The following is a 22,233-nucleotide window of genomic DNA, read 5'->3' as shown; positions in this document are numbered from 1 at the left end:
AAAAAAGACGTACAACAACAAAAATGTATTCTATATAGCGTCTAGATAAGATAAGTTTAGCATGTCTAACATTTATGTACAACTTAAATATAAATGTTTTTTCTCATTATATTTTTAAAATATTTTTTTTACATGTTATGTTTTCAGAGACTCTTACCGTGTTGATGAAGAACTTATACTACTCACTGATAAACAAGACATTCAAAAGCCTAGTAAACCAGGCAAATCTCTACAATCAAGAAGTTTACCAGTAGAGGAATTAAGAGATATGCCAAAAAGTAAAGGCTACACTGAACCTGCCAAAGAAGTTAGTGCTTGCTAGGAAAGGAATCAAGAAAAATGAACCAAAAAAATGGCTACAAGGAACCTGCCAAAGAAATTAGTATTGTTAATTTACTTTCTGTAATATAAGTCATCACTGAAATAATGTCATGAGATGAATTATGTTTTTTTTTATTTATCTCAAAGTGTACTATAAATACAATTTTTTTTTAGATTGGAGTCAAAATAATAAGTGTCAAGGTTACATTTTGAGAAACAACATGACATAATCCAATAGCACTAGAAATATCCAGGGGGGTTAAAATAAGTAGAGATTTTTCCTTTTATTTGAGAAAGATATTACGCAGTGGGTATATCCATCAAATTGATTATGCATAGCTTGAACAGCTAGATAAGTTCACATTTTTAGGTAGCATCTTAGCATGCGATGGTAATGCCGAATCAGAAAAGCAGGGGCCATTTTCCAAAGGTCATGGCCTATTAAGACTAGCCAAGCTGTTTGTCTTTAGAAAAAACCTACCTATAAAACTATGATTTTGCCATTGGCCATAATCATATGTGAAGCATGGAAGATATTTTTAAAAAAAGAGAGAAGGCTAAGGCGATTCTTTATTCGCAATTTCAACCCAATATGTTTTTTAAAATCTTAACACTTCAAAAAGTACACGGTATTATGTGAGCATTACGATTTGTAGAATGTAAAATGTAAAAAGTTCAAGACAAAAAAATATCAAAGAGTGTAAATAAAACTATTTGTTAAGGTGGAGAGCTTTGGGGTGTGGAAGGAGAAAATTAGTGATACTCGAATTTATGGGCCAGTCCTAGTCGTAAGGAAGTACAAAAAAGATAACAGTCCATGGTAAAATAAAATATATAGCCTAGGACAAAATCATTGAATGTAAACCCTAAATTGTGATATTTTATTACAAGTTTAATTTGTATGTGCTATATATACATTTTTTTTAACACTAAATTTGACTAAATGGACAACAAAACAAAGGTTACAAAAATTTTTTTACATGTAGCTATTTTATTTGATATATGTAAATTTGTTTTATTGATGTCTCACTGCTTTCTCAGAATCTCTTTTCTCAACTAAAATTTTAAAATTCTAAAATTAAAAAAAAAAGCTCATTAATATATTAATTCACAATTCAATGTAGAGATTATATTTAACTTTTTTTTTTGTTGTTTATAGTCAATAATATGTTATTTAAAATATTTCCATCCTTAATCATTTAAAGACAACCTGCACCCATTAAACCACTATTACATAAGATCTGAACAAAGTGGTCGTCTCCTTTTCATTAGGACTAAAACATAAAGATTTAAAAACTCCTTTATTCCACTTTCGGTCAGAGTGTTACAAGATTAGCTGTCGTCATCGAGAAGTACATAGAAGTCAAATGCATAAAGCTTGTTTGTGAATGCGTATGTGTTTTGTGTGTGAATGTTGTTCGAATTTTTCATGTATATTGTTTTTGTACAGTGGTTACGCTGAGGTTGTCAATTGTAGTCAAACTGAATTTCCATTTGATTGGATCAATAAAAATTATCTTATCTTTTACTCAATAGAAGTTCAAATATATCCTTTTTTTACTTTGTACACATTCTTGCAGGAATATTTTAAATTATGCCACATATTTGTTTGTTCTGAGAAAATATACCTTTAGAATTTTGTTTCTATAACATATTAACATATGCTTTTCTTGTGTAATTAAGATGGCCACATTTTTTTTTACAACACCTAGCTTGAACATGCCCATTAAAGGTATGTAAGAAATTGTAGTCTTAAACTTAATGATTTTTTTTTAAATTAGAAAACTATTTGCTACTTAATATATTATGCTGTAAAGCTCCTTCTATAACCCAACATTCATTGTGTAGAGCAGGTCTTTCAACCAAAGAAATTATATAGCAGCTGGTTATAGCATATTGATGGTAGATGTTCCTTGTAGAGACATTTTATGTGTGTAAATATTTTGTATATAATGAAGATAATATTTATACTTATTGATATTTTTAACTTATTTTAATTTCATTTATCCTACTTTGTAATGTAAAATTAAGTGTGAGCAAGTCTACTATAACTTGAGAAATATAGGATTCTTTAGTGAATTTAAAGTAGCACTGTTTAAGAAGTTGAACTTATGCATAGCATCAAGAGTCAAAACAAAAACTATTGTTCTGATGTCCTTAAATGCTCTTCTTTTTCCTCATCAGTATCAGAAGCAATTGATTGTCTTATTTACCTACAATCAATAGCTTACCCGTCTTATTAACTTATAACATAACTATCACTTTAAAAAAAAAATGTCCATATCATAGTTTAGTGTTAAATTTTGATTTGGACTTTTTATGTCTATTTCTTTTTTTCTAATAATATGATTACATTATTGTTAAAGTATTTACAATAAGGAAGTTTTAATTACTGTAGTTTTTATTTTTAAAAGCGTAGAAACATATCTGTGCATTTATTTAGCACTTCAAGACCAAATTTCTAATCTTTACTGTTTGAAGCTCAAAGTCCTTTATTTTATTTTGTTGTGATATTTTGTGATATTATTATTGCTTTCAAAGTCTCCCTTAATTATCCCATTATTAATTTTCTTTTTTTTTTTTTTATAAATTCCATTAAATCACTTTTTACATTTCTTCATGTACTATTTTTTTTTGTACCTTAGCTATGAAAGTCAATGGGATATTTATTTAAAGGTCACATTTATTATCATCGTTAATATGAAAACAATGAAATGAAATTGCTGAATTCATTAGGATAAATTTTCAATATTGAAACAAAATAACAATTAAAAGTTATCACCCTTAATCAAACTATCCTCTGAATCAGTAATTCTTAATTGGCATTATTTTTTATAAAATTTTGGGCATTTAGTGTACAACATCTGACCTTTATATGTTTTTTCACATATATAGAGGCTATCTCTTTTTCTTTATTGTGCAGTTTATTACATTGTGCATTATTTTAATTCATTCTTTACAATGTAGCATTTTTTATGTTTAAGAGAAGTTATATATATTTTCTTATCAATAACTTTAACTCTATGTACTTTGATTATGATTTTCTATAAAAAGTAATATGTCTTTAAACAAATTAATAATTATTACAAAGCTTATATCAACTCACTCTGTCTTTTTTTTGTCAAAAAGATTTTATACATTTTATCTTTGACACCCAATGTGGGATCAAACTGAAATTTTGCACAATTACTTCAATTACCTGACAACAGAAGAATCAATTAAAAAAATTAATCAATTAGCTAATCAACTATTGATAATAAATTATTTTGTTTGGAATTTCAAAGAAGGGAAAGAAATTATATTGAAGTGGTGGTATAAGCTGAATTAATCCCCGTTATAGGTCATCACCTTAGGCTTAGTGAACAAAGGCATGAAATAGAAACAATAGAATCTTACATGTTTATAGTACCGGTATCTTTGCTAGCAGAATGGTTACTGCATTGGCTTGAGAAGCCTGAGAAGGCTCATATGTTTGAATTTAATTCGTTACCTTCTTTAAAATAATAAATACATTTCAAAAGCAATCCAAATACCCCATTCTTTCTCCCTCAACCCCTTACAACTGGTCCAGACATTGTTTTAATTATTATTTATCAAAAAAGATCTAGCAAATATTACAATATAATTGTTTTATCTTAAAACTTGGTAATGGTAATGCAAAGGTCTACATGTTACAAAGACAGTATCATAGGTGATATATTCGATATAGGTTTTTATTGAACTCTTCAAATAGATGAAAGAATACTAATCAAAATTAAAAAAAAACACTTAAAGTTTTAAATTTTATTAAACAAAATGTAAAAAATATCATGTAATGAAATTGTATTATATTTTCTAAATACAAGTGTCTGATGCAATGTCATTAAGCCAGGCATGTCAAACTCTTTAAGGTGTATGGGCCGCATAAAAACTTACTATGACCTGAGGGGCGCAGCCAAAAATCAGTTGCAAAACAGCCTACTAGTTTTGTGTAAATTAGAAACAATACAATAGAATACAATAATTAATGTCATACCGGTCCCTTAGTTAGCTAAATTTTTTAGTACCATTTGGTAATTAAAAATTAATGATTCCGCATTATTTTCTTTGTTCTGATGCTTGACATCTTTTATGGGATACAAGTTTATTAATGTCATGTTGAAGTTTGTTTTCCACTGACACTTTCATCACTGATGACAAATTTTGATGACATAATCTCGAACGGTGAGGTAATTTGTAGCTTTCATTATAGAAAAGAACTGTTCACAGAGATAAGTGCTTGCAAACAGCAAGTATTCTGGCTGCAAACTTCCGCAATTCAACGTACCATTCAGGGTAAATAACTGTAAAACTTTGGCACAGCGACTTCTATATACTTCGATTTCAACAAAGAATCTGACTGCTATTCTATCAGCTCTAGTTGCACATTTCCAGCAGCATTTTCAGAATCAAATGAGAATGGAGATACAAACAACGAAAATTCTTGCTCGTACGGAAAGAAGTCACGAAAACGGTCATTGAAAGCATCTACTAACGATTCCAGGTTTAAGACATATTTACCAAATGTTGTAGCCGTATTTAATCTTTTTAGTTCCTGACACGTTGAGAAGTGAACAAGATTTCCTATTCATATTTGGTTTATCCACAGTCATAATTTTCTTTGTAAGCACTTCACATGATCACAGGCAGTTGTGACAATTTTGTCATTACTTTGAAGTTTCAAATTCAAGTCTTGCAGGTGACCAGTGATATCAACTGCCAATGCCATATCCCGAAACCATTAGTCAGTTTGGAAATGTTCCACAGGTTCACCTTTCATGTTCAGAAACAATACAATTTCCTCACGTAGTGCAAAAAATCTTCTGTGTAGTAGGAAACACAATCAAATTCGTGTCCAATGGCATCCAGAAACTTTGAAAATTAGCGATGATTTAAACTACGGGCACGAATAAAACTGAGAGTGACTGAAACCGGTCTTATGAGATGTTGGAGCTGTAATTGCTGTGAGCAGAATGTTTCTTGGTGAATGATGCACTGAAAATGAGCAAATTTAAACTTAGCATCAGTCTGTCTTATTTTTGCAAGTAGCTTTGCATCAAAACCATTTATTTTATGGTTGGTGGGCCATCCGTTGTTAGACTAGCTAGTTTTACCAAAGATAAATTAAATTGTGCTGCAATATCACCTCCTCTAATTTCTCAAAACCATCCTCGCTTGTTGTGGTGTTATGCATAGAACAGAGCTTAAGTAGCTCCTCATGTATCTCAAAATTCCTGTCACAGACCCTTATGAATATAGCCAACTGTGCTACACCCGTTACATCAGTTGACTCGTGGAGAGCCAAGGACAATAATTCAAAATCTTTAAATGTTCACACAATCTGACTTCTTCTTCTTCTTCATCCTTCTCATTGTTATGTTGGAGTGTTTATATGACTAGACCAATACATGAGATGAACTGCGCAGTGGTTTCCAAATCAGGGAGCTCTCCATATAGTTTTCTTTCTATTGCGGTGATTTGGGGCCAATGTCTTATACGGGCCTCTTGGTAAAGAGAGCAGTTTTGGAGGACGTGGTCAGCATTCTCTGGTGATACTCCACATGGGCAGATTTCACTTGTTCCAATTTTGAGCTTCCGGTACATGTGTTGTCGCATTCTGTTGTGTCCGGTTCTGAGTCGAAAGATTAGACGTTGGTCTTGTCGGGATAGCTTATAGTAAGCGTCATCTTTCTTGTGATTTGGATGAGAGCTCATCCATTTCTCATTTATTTTGTTTACAATTAATTTCTTCATTTCTTCTGGATAGAGTGCAGAGTTTATTTGAGAGTTAGTTCTCCCACTCTTGGTGAGTGTGTCAGCCTTCTCATTTCCTTCTAGTTGTATATGGGCTGGTATCCAATCTGACTGACATGTCATTTATTCGATCAGCCACAGTATTGCTAGTTAACGCTATTTCTGTGAATGCTTTCACCTTTTCTGGACAAATTACTTCAGCTTTAATGACACACTCCTTCATAAAATCACATTCACTAAATGATTTGCTATGGCTTGCAATTAAGTTTGACAAAATGAAGTTTGCTTTCACTGCAGACTCACTCTCGTTGTTCAGTTTAACAAATACTATTTTTAATTTAAGTAGATTGTCATCTCTTATTTTCCAGCGTAACAGTTTAACATTATTTTGATAATTTTTAGGTGGCTAAGCGGGCCGCACGCAAGGTGGTTGCGGGCCACATGCGGCCCCCAAACGCCGTGTTTGACATACCTTCGTTAAGCCAATGCTACGGAGAATCCTTTATAATGGGTGTGATGTATTCTGTGTTTAATATTTGCAGTAAATTGTTCTTTGTTTTTAGCTCATCTTTTAGCTCTGATCTGTCATAGTCATCAGGATCACACTTGTCATAGTGATCGGCAGCTAACACATGATAATCATGATTTGATTCCATTGATAATCTTTGTTCAGAATGCTTGAATACCATAGGTCTTTTTTTAGCTTTTAGACTTTTTCTCCATTTTCCTGAAAATAATTTGAGATATGGAAAAATATAACTATTCTATTATTAAGCTTGTACAATAAAACTGATTTAGTTCAAATTAATTTTTGGTGTTTTTGAGTGTTATTATAGTGTTGTTGTTTTTTTAGAATGATGAAATTAGAAATTGAAAGTATGCTTTTTTAGATAAAAAGATGGAATACTTTATTAATGTACTTACTAGACTTAAAAGAAGATATGACTGCATCATATGGAAACATTACTGGGAACATCAAGTAGATGAAAGTGTTTTGAAAGTATTTGTGACATTCTTATCAGATGTTTTCTTTCAAATTGTATTTTCAATGATGCTATATTTAATAGTGAACTATTCAACGTTGCTGTAAATAAAAGCTTAACTTATTTTGCTTATTTAAATGTGTTTGTTAAATGTCATTTCCTATATATGCCTACATGTGAAACAGGCTTACCCATTTGAAGCTACACCACAGCCATGCTATTACTAAGACCTACATATATTTGAGGTGAAGCCAAGCCCCCCCCCCCCAAAAAAAAATGACGTCATCACTTTTATCACAAATTCATGAAATGGGAGGATAATTAGATTCAAATGGATTCATATCACAATTTGCTAGTTGAATACAAAAAAAAAAAGTACCAGGCGACCGAACCTCGCTCGGTTAAATAATTTCTTAAGGAAGGATACATACCCGAAGTCATTTTGGGAATATTTTCGTAATTACGAAAACGAACGGTCGGGTAAAGACTACCAATCTAAAGAGTTGCTTTAGTGTTCTGTTAGTTCTAAATGTCATGGTAATGGCGATTAGAAAAGAAAGTCTCCCTTAAGTCTCTAAACAGTTGTGTCGTTTTACATTGCATCTTATACGTAAAACTATTGGACTTTTATTGACTTGGAAGAAAGTCTTTGCAGTGTAACTTCTAAAATGGTTACGTTCAGACATTTAATATTGCATATATTAATAGGCCTACCTTGGAAGCGTAGAGAAAATCGTTAGTCGTTTTCGAAATAAAATTTATATACATACATACAAGAATGTCTCGCTTAAGAGAATAGGATCTACACGCTATCTACGCTCGCTAAAGTGTATAGGATAGGCAAAAATTTACTGGGTATATGTATATGTATACATAGGCCTATACATTCTCAAGTTTTAACAGTTTCTACTGCTGAGATATCAATTTACACAAGAAATCATACATCATCTTACAGTTTCATAATAAAATTGAATTATGTAAAGAAAAATTACTTCTCTTTACTAAAATTCCACCACAGATGGCTGCCAAAATTATCAATATAAAAAGTACACTTGCAACACTGGAAACGGAGATTATTTGATGCACCCTTGACTTTTTTATGTCTTCTGTATGGTTGTCAAACTCTACGAAAACAGGATTTTAAAAATTAATCTGGTATGGAGATACATGTTCGCTGAAAGCATTAACTATAGCTAAGAAATAATCTTTCGTTAGTTAATGAAATATAACGTTTGTGTGGTATGCGCTCTGGACTGTCATTGCGAAGATCCAGCTTTGAACCCTGTCTGCCGCCAATTGATGCCATTCTGTAGAAGGTTTTGGCTAAAATGTATTAATAATCAATTCCTACGTTTAGATATGTAAAACAAAATGAAAAAAAAAAAAGCTTGTTATATTTTGTAATACAATAACCTTTTTATAGTATCAACATAATAATGTTAACCAAAAGCAAGGTATAGTGGACAATGTTTTTACTAAGAAAAAATGTTGTTTCATTATCAACTTAAACATATATCACTTACCTAACAAGACAGGTTGATACAGAAGCAACAGGCTTTTAAATCCAAAACGATCTGTACCTTCACACGCATATTCTGATTCAAGAATATACAAAATCCCATTATTTTTATGATTTTTCGTTCAATATAGAAAAAAATTCATGGTTGTGTACTTCCAACAACTGAAATGAATATTTTTTTTATTTTTTTTTATATCAAAATTGTTTGCTTCATGAAAAAAAAAGGAATCTAATTAATTAATCTAATAATTAATGTAAAAGATTATATTTAAATGTTTCTTACAGAAGACTGAAGGATTACTATGCAATATAAATTATTGAAGAATTCATAATAAAATTAAAAAAGCTTCTCTTTATGTGTAACCTTTTTGTCTTAAAATAATATATATATATATATATATGGTGTAAAATGGAATATTTGTATGTATTTCTATTTTATTTTTCATCTTCATCTTCATCTACATTTTTTCGCTAATGAAAAGAAACTATACTGTGCCTATACATAATATTGTATTGAAAACATTTCAATAACTATAAAAGGAACACATTTTTACACCCTAGCAAGACTATGTCAATCTAAGTTGGAAAAATATAAGAAGACTTGTCTAGTTTATCTGAATCATTTAGAAATCTGGTAGTGATTGTCAAAATCTATTTATTTAAGTTCTATTAATTTATTGGAAAGTGAACAGATCTCATTCTTTAATAATTTAAAAAAAAAAATGTTTTGTAAATAACTAAATAACATAATCATTTTCACTAGTATTTGAAAGTCAGAATTTTCAAAGGACCTGTTAGTTGATATAAACATTGTATGTGAAATGTTCAAAGGACCTGTTAGTTGATATAAACATTGTATGTTAAATGTTCAAAGGACCTGCTAGTCGATATTAACATTGTATGTGAAATGTTCAAAGGACCTGCAGGTCGATATAAACATTGTATGTTAAATGTTCAAAGGACCTGCAGGTCGATATAAACATTGTATGTGAAATGTTCAAAGGACCTGCTAGTCTATATAAACATTGTATGTGAAATGTTCAAAGGACCTGCAGGTCGATATAAACATTGTATGTGAAATGTTCAAAGGACCTGCTAGTCTATATAAACATTGTATGTGAATTGTTCAAAGGACCTTATCTTATCTTATCTTATATAATACAGACGTTACTTCAAAAAAGAAGATGATTACGTCCTACGCGTCATGCATTTAGTCATGCATATTAACCAATGACTTAAATTCTGCCAAGTCACTGGTTTTCCTGGCTAGCTCAGGCAACCCATTCCATGCTCTAATAGCACTAGGGAAGAAGGAGTATTTGTACAAATTTGTCCTAGCATATGGGACGAGGAATGTGCCTTTATCTTTGTGTCTTTCAGAGTATTTTATTAAATTTTGTTTTTGTATTTGAAGATTATGGTTCAGTGTTTTATGTATTATTGCTACTTTACTTTTGAGTCTTCTGTCCTGAAGGCTTTTTAAATTTAGTGATTTTACTAAAGGTGTTACTCTAGTCAAATGTGAATATTCGTTTGTTATGAATCGCACTGCTCTATTTTGTGTCTGTTCTAGTTTCTTAATGTTTTCTTGAGTTGAGGGGTCCCAAACAGAGGATGCATATTCTATTATTGGCCTAACCAAGGTTAAATAACATTTTAGTTTTATGTTCTTATTTGATTTATAGAAATTTCTTTTAATAAATCCTAATGCTTTGTTTGATTTTTTTGTAGTTTCATCAATATGTGGATTCCATGACAGTTTTTCATTTATTATAACACCTAGGTATTTTGCGTTTTTAGTCTGTGTTACTGGTTTGCCATGAATAAGATAAGTGGAATTAATTTGTTTTAGTTTTTTTGTTACTCTTAACAACTGACATTTTTCTGGGTGGAAAGACATGCTCCAATTTGCTTCCCATTTCTGTAATTCATCTAATTCTCTTTGTAAAATATCTGTGTCTTGTGTTGTTTTTATTGTTCTATATATTATGCAATCGTCTGCAAATAATCTGACTTTTGTTCCTGAAGTAATGCAATTTGGTAAATCATTTATGTAAATTAAAAATAGTAGTGGACCCATGACTGTTCCTTGAGGTACACCTGAGTTTACTGTTATCGGTGTTGATTTAGAACCATTTATTATTACAGTTTGTTCTCTCCCTATCAGAAAGTCTTTAATCCACTGATGCAGTGGACCATTAATGCCGAAATATTTTAATTTTTTAAGCAAACTATGGTGGTGAACTTTGTCAAAAGCCTTAGAAAAATCTAGTAAGATAGCATCTATTTGTTCACTATTATCTAAACCTTTCGAAAAATCATCAATTAGTCCTATTAGTTGTGTTTCACATGATCTATATTTCCTAAAGCCATGTTGGTATGGTGTGAGGACATTATGTTTGTCTAAGTGGTTTATGATGTTGCTACATATTATGTGTTCTAGGATTTTACATGTGATGCTGGTAAGTGATACTGGTCTGTAGTTTCCTGGGTCAGATTTTTCTCCTTTTTTAAATAGGGGGGTGACATTAGCTACTTTCCAGTCCTTTGGTACTCTGCCCTGGTTAAGTGAAGCCTGAAAGAGTATTTTGAACACTGGGGCTAGCTCATTACTTAGTTCTTTGAGTAATCTAGCTGGAATACCATCAGGTCCAGAAGCTTTATTTGGTTTGGTGTTGGCTAATAGTTTTTGAATTCCATTTTCTTGTACTACTATATCTTCTATGTTGTCTACTTGGTTCAAATTCAGTAATATGTCTTTGTCTCCTGGGGCTGAGAATGCTGATGCAAAGTATTTGTTTAGAATGTTTGCTTTAGTTTCATTATCATTATGTATTATGTTATGTTCATCTTTTAATGGCGCTACGCCTGTTGTTTCCATTTTCTTAGACTTAATGTATGACCATAGGTTTTTGTTGTTATCTTTAGATATTACATTGTTTATGTATTCACTCTGCAGCTGTCTGCTTACTTTTTGGGTTAAGTGTTTAATTTTTATATACTTTTTGTAAACTCTTTCTGCATTAGTTTCTTTAAATTTTCTATATAGGTTTTCCTTCTGTTTACAAAGCTTCTTTAGTCTATTATTAAACCAGCATTTATTTATTTTGTTTCATGTGTATTTAGTTGGTATATGATTTTCTATAATGCTTTTAAGATGGTTTTTAATGAAATTCCAGAGGTCATCGACTGGTTGGTTAATGTCTTTTTCTAATAAGAATGTTTGTTGAAAGTTTAATGCAGCTTGGTGTAGTTGTGTTAGGTTACATTTATTCCAGAGTAAGATTTTTCTTTTGGGTTTTGTATTGGCTACTGCTTTTATCTGACTGTGTATTTTTATGATCTCATGGTCTGATAGACCAGGGATAATATCATAATCAACTACTAATCCAGGTCTGTTGGTTAAGAAGAGATCTAATGTGTTGTTTAATCTAGTTGGCTTTTTAATGATTTCATCTAAACTTAGGTTGTGTAAAGTTTCTATGAAAAGCTCATTTATGTCCTTAAGGTTTTGGTGTTTATCTATGGTTAGTGTTTTCCAATTTATATCAGGTAGGTTGAAATCACCCATAATCCAAAAAACTGCATTTTTATTTGTCTCTTTAAGTGTAGTAATCTGATTACATAGTTCCTGCATTAGTTGATATAAACATTGTATGTGAAATGTTCAAAGGACCTGCTAGTCTATATAAACATTGTATGTGAAATGTTCAAAGGACCTGCTATTTGATATAAACATTGGATATTGACTGCTTTAATGTATAATTACCTTCGACTGTTTCATTAGCTGTAAAATTTAACAAATTTCCCTCTTGAACTACGTCTCCACGGTTATTATACCATCTTATAGTATATGAGGTAGAACTGTTTGAACTTATTTTGTTATTTGATTTATAATCTGTACATAAGCAAGAAACATCAGAGTTTTCTCGGACAAAGTTTGGACAGTCTTCAAGTTTTACTTTAGGTCTCTCTGTTAGGGAACACAAAAAGAAATTATCATAGCACTTCTCAAAAGTATTTTAATGACAACATTAAAACAAAAATTGTAAAGACTTTTATGTTACGATGCATGGTTGTGTGGTATGTACTCTGAACCGTAGTCTCTATTGTTTTGGGTTCAAATCCTGCCTAATGATTTTTTTCAAGAGATTGTAGAATTGAGAAAGTTGGTATTGTTTCAGAAATTTGTTTCGTTAATAACGATAGATTTAGTTAGTACATTTTAGTTTCTAGAGTTCTAAAAGCTAAAAACTATAGTTATTGGCTTTAATACCTATGAATGAACTTAGCATGTGTGGCTGAGAGGCTTAAAAAATGTATATACTTTCACGCTTATAACATGCTCAGAGCGCTATGGTCCAATCTTATTTGTGGACCAGTGAGGGGAGGGGGTATTTGGGAGAAGGTTTTCTGTGCTGCCTTTAGGTACTCAGTAAACACAACTCTTCTCGAGTCGGGTGTTGAGCATCGAGCACTCTTCATAGGTAGCCAATAGCCAAGTTCAAACGTACTTAGCCAAACGACCATGGTTCCATGTAGCTCGACCATGTAGCTTAAAACGCTACATATCAAGATGGCTTGGGTTTGAAATCTGACTCCAGCAGAATCGTGTTTGCTAAACGACTAAAAGCAACAAGGAAATACGATGGGATAGAGGAATGTAGCTAGCAACAAATGGCCTCTGAAAATCGATAGTTGGATAGCTCTCACAAAAGCTACGGGACAACTGGGTTTGCGTAGTTATAGCCATATAAAATTGTACACTCATCTTAATATTCGGAATTGAAGGCATTGCCATCAGGGTTTGTTTGTTCATTTGCTGTTTTTTTTTTTTTTGGGGGGGGGGGGTAGGGGGGGGGGGACAGCATGTTGTTACTTGTAGTTAACAGGAGTAAATATTGGATTTTTTTTTACAAGTACCGTAATCAAAATCTAATCGAGAAAATTTAAAAGAAATTAAATAATAGATGCATCGTCCCATGTTTTTTTGTTTTTTTTTTACAAATAATTTTTTTTTCTCTATATCTATCTTATCTTATATAATACAGACGTTACTTCAAAAAAGAAGATGATTACGTCCTACGCTTCATGCATTTAGTCATGCATATTAACCAATGACTTATCTAACACACTCTGACATAACACATAACACTGTAGTTACCAATCACAAAGGATACTGCAATGATAGAACCATATTTTATTTCTTCTCCAGGCTTAGATATTTCTGGTGTTAACATAGCTTTGATCTCATATAATCCAAATTCAATGGCTTCTTTGAATATCCTAAATTTGCAGGCCGACGAGAAAAACATTTCCCCATTTTTAAACTCATAATGTTCATATAGTATTGGGATATCATTATGTCTCTTTTTCTGTTGAAAAAAAAAACAATAACAAAGTTTGTAGGTAAGAAATTAATTGTTTACTTATTTTAATATTTTGCCTAGAGACACCCATGTGAAATATAGGCAACATTTCTAAAAGAATAATAAAAAGGTTTCAATTTATGAATTAGCGAACTGATTACTGGTAGGCTACATGCTAATAGTGTTACAAAGTTTACAATGTTTTCAGAATCGGAATTTTTTATAGGAGATGAACTAGGTTAGACGCAATATACAGCAAACAGAACTCTGAAAGTGCCGCCCGGACATTTTATGAAGAGCGGAGCAGACGATCAATTACGGTACCTTCTGCCTAAGTGGGACCTCCGGTCACCTACCCTTGTACGAAGATTTAGGTAGATGAGTGTCTATCCATCTTTGACCTATACAACTCTTAAAACTAACGATTGTTATATGGCGCCATTGTTTGTGTGGGACTAAAATTCGGTATTTTCAAGTTTCTCTTTTTGATTGGTTTATAACATACTAAATTAACACAATCATTACTAAATTAACACAATCATTACTAAATTAAAACAATCATTACTAAATTAACACAATCATACTAAATTAACACAATCATATTACTAAATTAGCACAATCATACTAAATTAACACAATCATTATTAAATTAACACAATCATACTAAATTAACACAATCATACTAAATTAACACAATCATTACTCACCTCATTAACGTACACAAGAAAATCACACTTTGCTCTGGGATAAATCTTTGTTGTATTACATGTAATATTGATTCCACTGGTACCTTTGTCAACTTCACAGGTCACATTTTCTGGTCGTGCTAAAAAAAATAGAAAGTACAACTATAAATAACTGTACATTGGTGACATTTACAGGAAAAACTTATAATGGCGATAAATAACTTAACATTGATTTAATAGTTTTGCAATAAAAAGCTATTAAGGTTTTTTTTAAAAAATAAACACGCCATCGTGGCAAGTTCTCATCACTTAAATGTGGGAAATCTAGTATGCACATCAGACTGTCGTCACGGTGATCAAGAGTACGGAATGCTTTTAGCGTCATTCACTGTCATAGTTTCCGGTAATAGATGATAGTGCAGTGTTTGAAATGGCTACGCAAACCCAATGCGACCTTCATATATTCCCTCATGAAACAAGGCCGTTGTCCGGGGGGGGGGGGGGGTCTTTACTTTATGCACCTGTCGTCTACACGGTCTTTTCTTTGGTCTTCAAACTTTTACTCCCGCGGTCTTCGTGAGAGCTCTCCGTCTCTTTTAGAGGACATCTGCAGCCAGCTACTTTCCCCATATGCCAGTAAGGATAAAATGGCGCCCGAGTGTATCTTTAGAACGCTAATGAGGAGCACCTCTGCTACTTTAACGTCCTTTAAGCTCTCCTAATAAGATTGCTTTTGGCATACGGTCATCCCCCAAGTGTGACAGGTGTCAAACCCAGTGCAGCTGTTGAATGGTAATTAGTGTTTCTATGCTGTTAACACCTTAGAAACATAAGAATCTTAACTAAGAAACAACAATAAAAACGTTTAGTTATTCCTTAATGTTATAATTATTAGGTTATCTCTATTGGGCCTATGCTTTTGACCTTCCACCCCCCCCCCCCAAAAAAAAAAAAAAAAAAAAAAAACTTAACAACTAATGAATTAGATATAGGCTTATGTGACATAATGGGGAAATAACTATTTTTGATTACTTGTAAAGACAGGAGTGATTCCCCTTACGTGGTTGATAGAAGGGCATGTAGCCCGTGTTTAGTTGCCACTTGCTCCTGAGTTACCAGCTTGACCACTTGACCTGTGTTGTGAGTAGTATTTTTTCAATACAGGTTGAATCCCTCAGAGAAAGGCTACAAAAATATGTCACGTTTGGGAGTACTCCAGGATACAGAACAACAGGGTAAAAATATAGTCTACTGCCTGGAAATCATTTGAGGCCATATGATATCTACTAATTAATACATTATATAAAATACAATAATACTAAAGATATACTTAGCCCAAAGATCTCCAGAGCAGGGCACACTTCTCCAAATACCCCAAGACACACGACTACTAACAGAAAAATACAATTCACAACACAGGTCAAGTGGTCAAGCTGGTAACTCAGGAGCAAGTGGCAACTAAACACAGGCTACATGCCCTTCTATCAACTGCGTAAGGGGAATCAATCCTGTCTTTACAAGTAATCAAAAATAGTTATTTCCCCATTATGTCTCAGCTTTACAATTGGCATAAAACTGTGAGTAAATAGCAAACTGAAGTAAATCATTGCTTTAACGTACAAAATGTCAAAAGACTGCAACTTGCAATAAGTGATTCACTGGAAATGAGTTCCATTCGCCAAGTTTTGCTGTCATGTCGTGTGGTCTTCACAATCTTCACATTCACAGAAAGCTGGTGGCCAACTGCTAGAGCCATGGAAAGACTAAAAATGTTTTCGTGTAAAGATTTACATCCAACTGCAGGGACACATTTGGCTATGAAACTTTTCCCTCGTTTCACTGCGACTTCCTTGTCTCTGTTTTGTATTGTTCCATTCAACCATAAACTATATTCTTTCCCTTCTTCGGCATGGCCACAGTCTGAGACAGCTGAATATAGTTAAATACAATGAAAAAAACAATCAAGTATTATTTTGGTTAAATAAATGTTTAAGTTTAATTATCATAAACAACGGAAAACCAATAACTTGACAGAATTTAAATCATTGGGTAACATTCATGGCAAGATTGACTAGGAACACGCACGTAATCATCTTCTTTTTTTTAGGTAACCTCTGTATTTTATAAGATAAGATAAGGTAAAAATACTCTTTCAGGCTTCGCTTAACCAGGGCAGAGTACCAAAGGACTGGAAAGAAGCTAATGTCACCCCCCTATTTAAAAAAGGAGAAAAATCTGACCCAGGAAACTACAGACCAGTATCACTTACCAGCATCACATGTAAAATCCTAGAACACATAATATGTAGCAACATCATAAACCACTTAGACAAACATAATGTCCTCACACCATACCAACATGGCTTTAGGAAATATAGATCATGTGAAACACAACTAATAGGACTAATTGAGGATTTTTCAAAAGGTTTAGATAATAGTGAACAAATAGATGCTATCTTACTAGATTTTTCTAAGGCTTTTGACAAAGTTCACCACCATAGTTTGCTTAAAAAATTAAAATATTTCGGCATTAATGGTCCACTGCATCAGTGGATTAAAGACTTTCTGATAGGGAGAGAACAAACTGTAATAATAAATGGCTCTAAATCAACACCGATAACAGTAAACTCAGGTGTACCTCAAGGAACAGTCTTGGGTCCACTACTATTTTTAATTTACATAAATGATTTACCAAATTGCATTACTTCAGGAACAAAAGTCAGATTATTCACAGACGATTGCATAATATATAGAACAATAAAAACAACACAAGACACAGATATTTTACAAAGTGAATTAGATGAATTACAGAAATGGGAATCAAATTGGAGCATGTCTTTCCACCCAGAAAAATGTCAGTTGTTAAGAGTAACAAAAAAACTAAAACAAATTAATTCCACTTATCTTATTCATGGCAAACCAGTAACACAGACTAAAAACGCAAAATACCTAGGTGTTATAATAAATGAAAAACTGTCATGGAATCCACATATTGATGAAACTACAAAAAAATCAAACAAAGCATTAGGATTTATTAAAAGAAATTTCTATAAATCAAATAAAAACATAAAACTAAAATGTTATTTAACCTTGGTTAGGCCAATAATAGAATATGCATCCTCTGTTTGGGACCCCTCAACTCAAGAAAACATTAAGAAACTAGAACAGACACAAAATAGAGCAGTGCGATTCATAACAAACGAATATTCACATTTGACTAGAGTAACACCTTTAGTAAAATCACTAAATTTAGAAAGCCTTCAGGACAGAAGGCTCAAAAGTAAAGTAGCAATAATACATAAAACACTGAACCATAATCTTCAAATACAAAAACAAAATTTAATAAAATACTCTGAAAGACACAAAGATAAAGGCACATTCCTCGTCCCATATGCTAGGACAAATTTGTACAAATACTCCTTCTTCCCTAGTGCTATTAGAGCATGGAATGGCTTGCCTGAGCTAGCCAGGAAAACCAGTGACTTGGCAGAATTTAAGTCATTGGTTAATATGCATGACTAAATGCATGACGCGTAGGACGTAATCATCTTCTTTTTTGAAGTAACGTCTGTATTATATAAGAAGATAAGATAAAATATTTTTAAAAAACGAATCTTATATACGGTACTTATATTAGTTGTATCAATTATGTTGAACCAGTCATGTAATTACATTTGTAATAGATCTAGACTGTGCGCTTATAAATAGGTTTATCGGTATGTTTACCAAGTCTTGTTTAGCGTAATTTCATGGTTTTAGCTTTCTTACTTGTCTGGACCAGTTTGGAAAAGGTGGGGGGGGGGGGGAGAGGGAGGGGGCAAGAAGGTGTATATATGTGAATGTTACCTTTAACGCTTTTAAATGCATTTTTAAAAATATTTAAATGCATTGTATTTGTAAAAACACTGGTACGATTTATATTTGAATCGCGCTCGAGCTTCCTCAAACAAACACTCTAACCACTGTGCCAGGGAAGTTCTTATGAAAATTGAAATTTTATAGTTATCTATTGTAAGTTTTAAACTCTTAAATGATTGTGCAAAACTTGATTCGAGATTGGGTTTGGGAGAAATAACGTGCACAAACTTTATTCCAGACAGACAGAGTATATTGATATAAGTTTTGTATTAAACGCTAATAAATCATTTAGATTCCAATAACTATTCAGTTAATACATGTATTGTGAACAAAGGTTTCTTTTCACGACGGTTTAGGTGACTATGATCCTGGGCAAACCCAATGCGACCTTCATATTTTCCCTCATGAAACAAGGCCGTTGTCCGGGGTGGGGGCGCTCGGGTTGGAACTTTCGTTAGAGAAGACGAAAATGCCTATATCAAAGCAAAACCGAACCTCCGTTAGTGTACCAGAGGAAACCTAGTTCATTGCACAGGCAAGGATGAAAGAATGCCCCAACAGCCCTGTCACAATCGGGGCGCCCGGGTGGAAACGGTCGTGAGAGAGGATGGCTAGGCCAAATGGGCAGCGAAACAAGGCTCCCGCGGGAGTGACTAAGAGGGTGCGAGAGTATCCTCATTGCACTGTGCGGGGATGAAAAATAGCTCCCGCAGCGATCTGTCAACGTCCAGACGCCGTCACTCAAGGGGCCGTTACATAAATGGCGTGTCCCGCACGGTTAGCCTGGTAGATTAAAGGAACATGACGGGTCCCAGTGGTGCGACCTTCGGCCGTGTCTCTAATCCGCGAGTCCGGAGTGTCCGTGTCCACTGGAAGTGAACGCAAACTCAAACTTCAAGTTTAACTCCGAATTTCACCCCCCCCCATGTCAAACAGGGTGGCGTGAAGGAGGAACGCTTCGCCCACTTTAGGCCGGTGGAAGGGAGCTCTTGTACGCTTTTGCTGGCCTTAGAATTCCAAGCACAACTCTACAATGTAAAAAGTGTAAAATATTTTTACTTTCATCAACACAATATTTATTTGCATCCATGTAGTACAAAAAGTCGAGCAGTTTAGGAGTTTAATAAAGGACAAAGTTTCTTAATGTTGGTCTATTTTCATAAGTTATCATATTCTTGATCACGGCCACATTCCTTTATGTATGCGAATCCTGAACACTGTCTGAAGATCTCGAGAACAGGATACTAGCAATGGAACTAAGATGTTACAGAAAGATTTTAGGTGTGATTAAGGCTGCATCACGAATAAAGAGATTAGAAATAGAATAAATACATCAATTGGATCCCCATGAAGACCTGTATTGTATTCTAGTTTAGTTAGAGAGTATGTTAGTTTTGGTAGATAAATACATCTATATTGTGTATTGTTTTTAGCAACGGTAAAAGTAGTGACATAGTAAGAAAGACGAATGACATTATGGCGATAGCGTAGAAGAAGGTTGATTAGTATTAGAGACATATAACTAACGACGGATAAGAAGACGAGACAGACATCCCAAGTGTTAATAAACGCAAAAGTTACAGTAATATAAAGTGTTGATCAAGTTTATATTTTTAAATGTATTAATGTAATGTTAATTGGCTAATGTAGAACAGTGAATGAAATAGCAGTGAAGTTGCGCAAGATACTATCCAGAACACCTGTTAACCTTTGTCAAAAAAAAACGTAAGCTCAAACTATATGGCCCAGCCTATCACAAGAGCCTCGGGGCACGCAAAGATATTCCATCAGGGAACAGTACCAGGAAGAAGAAGAAGACAGAGAAAGCGATGGGAAGACAAAATTAAAGAATTTCTATCCAGGGCAAAGGACGGAGAGGAATGGAGAAAGACTGTTGACAGATCTTGTGTGGTGCCCCAACGGTTCAAAAAAAAACTAACGGGTAAGTGAAGGTGAAGATCACATTTCAAAGCAATGTCAATATAAGGTCAGTTTTTAGTTTAAATAGATCTATGTGAAATAGTAGCTCATTTCTTAGTGTACGGTAAATATCTTCTCTAGCTGTCACTGTCAGTGAAGCTGCTTCTAGTCTATGACTTAATATATTGGAATTTTTATTTAACCTTCCTGCTTGTGCTGTAACAAGATCATGGGTAGACTTTTTGATCAGTTATATTAAGCATTAAACGACTCGTCAAGTGAAAGATTAATTATAACAATTACGATCTTAATCTGTAGTAGAATAAAAGTAATAGCTAAGTGGCCGTTCTAAACAATATACAAATTCAAGTATCCCTTTCCCACCTTATAATCCAAATGGCAGATACTTATCTGTTTCGATGGCCGACTGTTAACGTTGGTGTCATGTGGCCATTACAACAACCAACCGCTTTACTTTCCATAACTTATGTCAGGTACCCATATAGTTTTGTGGACTCAGCCCCCCCCCCCCTAAAAAAAATCCAGAAATTAACTCCTACTCTTCACTGAGATTCGAAACCCGGGAGCTTAGCTTTACCACTTAGCCACCACACCCAGTTAAGTATTGAAAAGATTCTAGTAATCTCTGTCTAAATTATACATAAGCTATTTTATTTCTTAGCAAGTAATACAAGGGACGTACCTTTGATGTGTCCTATGAGAAAGATAAAGTAGACTTCAACTGAATGAAACATCTTCCTGCTCATTGTTTACTTCCTATAAAAAGATGTATTCATTTTTACTCAGTAAAACGTAACAGATATTTCCAAAGAGTTATCAACATGAATGAAATGTAGATAAATCATCTCGTATGAGCGAAACAGTGCACGTAACGATACATACTAAATGTAAACGCTAGCACTTCTTCTCGATTCTACAAATATGATAGTAGTTATATCAACTTAAAATAGCTCAGGAAATGTTAAGAAGGGTTGAGTAAATGTTTTACAAAAATGAGCACAATTTAAAAACAATTAAGTGTTTCATGAATATCTATGTTACTCATCTCCAGAGCGAAACTGTGTCTTAGATCGTATATATGTTTTATTTAGTCAATCATCTAGTTACTAGAGTTATAAAAATTAAGTAAATGAGGGGCATAAGAGGTGTATGTGCATATTCTATAGTAGGGGGTTTGCAGGTCGTTCGATTGAAAGGTGAAAGGGTAAATGAAAAGAGGAATTATATAATTTAGGAGCTAGAAAATTGTGTCAGCTTTTGGGTAGCATTATAATATGGCCTGTTTCATTTAGTGGTTTAAGAATGTTCCGGGCAAATAAAAACAATATGTATACCAACAATTTATACCGTATTAGCTAGTTTATATATATAGGCTAGCTTAATCATATAATAATAATAATAATAATAATAATATCAACCGAGGGGATAATAACAACTGACCTCACAGACACCTTCAAGGCCCTTAACATTCCTAGGAACATCTTCGTTGCCTGTCAGAGGGTGGTACTGCTGCAGACCTGCCACATCACCAGAAAATTCCTCAGTGGAAACTGTTAAAGGGACTACGATGAATTTTGTTTCTCTTTAGCGAAACTCGACCCTGGCAGCGCCAGAGAATGACTACTCGTTCATTTCTAACATAATAATAATAATGGTAGGCCTACACTTGATTTTTTTTTATATTTTGGTAGTAGGTGCCAAGGTGAGGCATGAAACCAAAGCTTCGCACTCTCTTAAGACCTTGTTTATAGTGTAATGTTGCTCACAATATCAGCTATATTTTTT

The 22,233-nt window shown here is 33.3% G+C and overlaps 2 protein-coding genes across 7 annotated transcripts in view; one reads left to right on the top strand and one right to left on the bottom strand.

Annotated features, from left to right (window-relative positions):
* The window catches only part of LOC106053344 (uncharacterized), a 22,287-nt gene extending 15,079 nt beyond the window's left edge, over positions 1-7,208 (top strand). For all 4 annotated transcript variants that reach the window (XM_056010650.1, XM_056010652.1, XM_056010651.1 and 1 more), the window contains one exon: positions 148-7,208. In XM_056010650.1, the coding sequence (XP_055866625.1) occupies positions 148-322 (175 nt within the window). In that variant the 3' untranslated portion in view covers positions 323-7,208. The remainder of the gene's footprint in view (positions 1-147) is intronic.
* LOC106076806 (uncharacterized) lies at positions 6,113-22,233 on the bottom strand. Of its 3 annotated transcripts, XM_056010647.1 has the most exons (9): positions 21,889-22,233; positions 21,131-21,204; positions 16,271-16,579; positions 14,672-14,790; positions 13,760-13,970; positions 12,365-12,568; positions 8,600-8,671; positions 8,069-8,200; positions 6,113-6,820 (listed from the first exon to the last, which is right to left on the bottom strand). In XM_056010647.1, the coding sequence occupies exons 2-9, from the start codon at positions 21,192-21,194 to the stop codon at positions 6,582-6,584; spliced, it is 1,350 nt and encodes a 449-aa protein (XP_055866622.1). In that variant the 5' UTR covers positions 21,195-21,204; positions 21,889-22,233; the 3' UTR covers positions 6,113-6,581. The 3 variants fall into 3 exon arrangements, with proteins under 3 accessions (XP_055866622.1, XP_055866621.1, XP_055866623.1); XM_056010646.1 differs by lacking the exon at positions 21,889-22,233 and having other exon boundaries at positions 21,131-21,475; XM_056010648.1 differs by lacking the exons at positions 16,271-16,579; positions 21,131-21,204; positions 21,889-22,233 and adding an exon at positions 14,960-15,067.

The sequence above is a fragment of the Biomphalaria glabrata genome, chromosome 14 (assembly GCF_947242115.1).
Source record: "Biomphalaria glabrata chromosome 14, xgBioGlab47.1, whole genome shotgun sequence".
NCBI classification, from domain to species: domain Eukaryota; kingdom Metazoa; phylum Mollusca; class Gastropoda; family Planorbidae; genus Biomphalaria; species Biomphalaria glabrata.
Note: the sequence above shows the minus strand (reverse complement) of the source record. Positions and strands in the feature narration are given on the sequence as shown.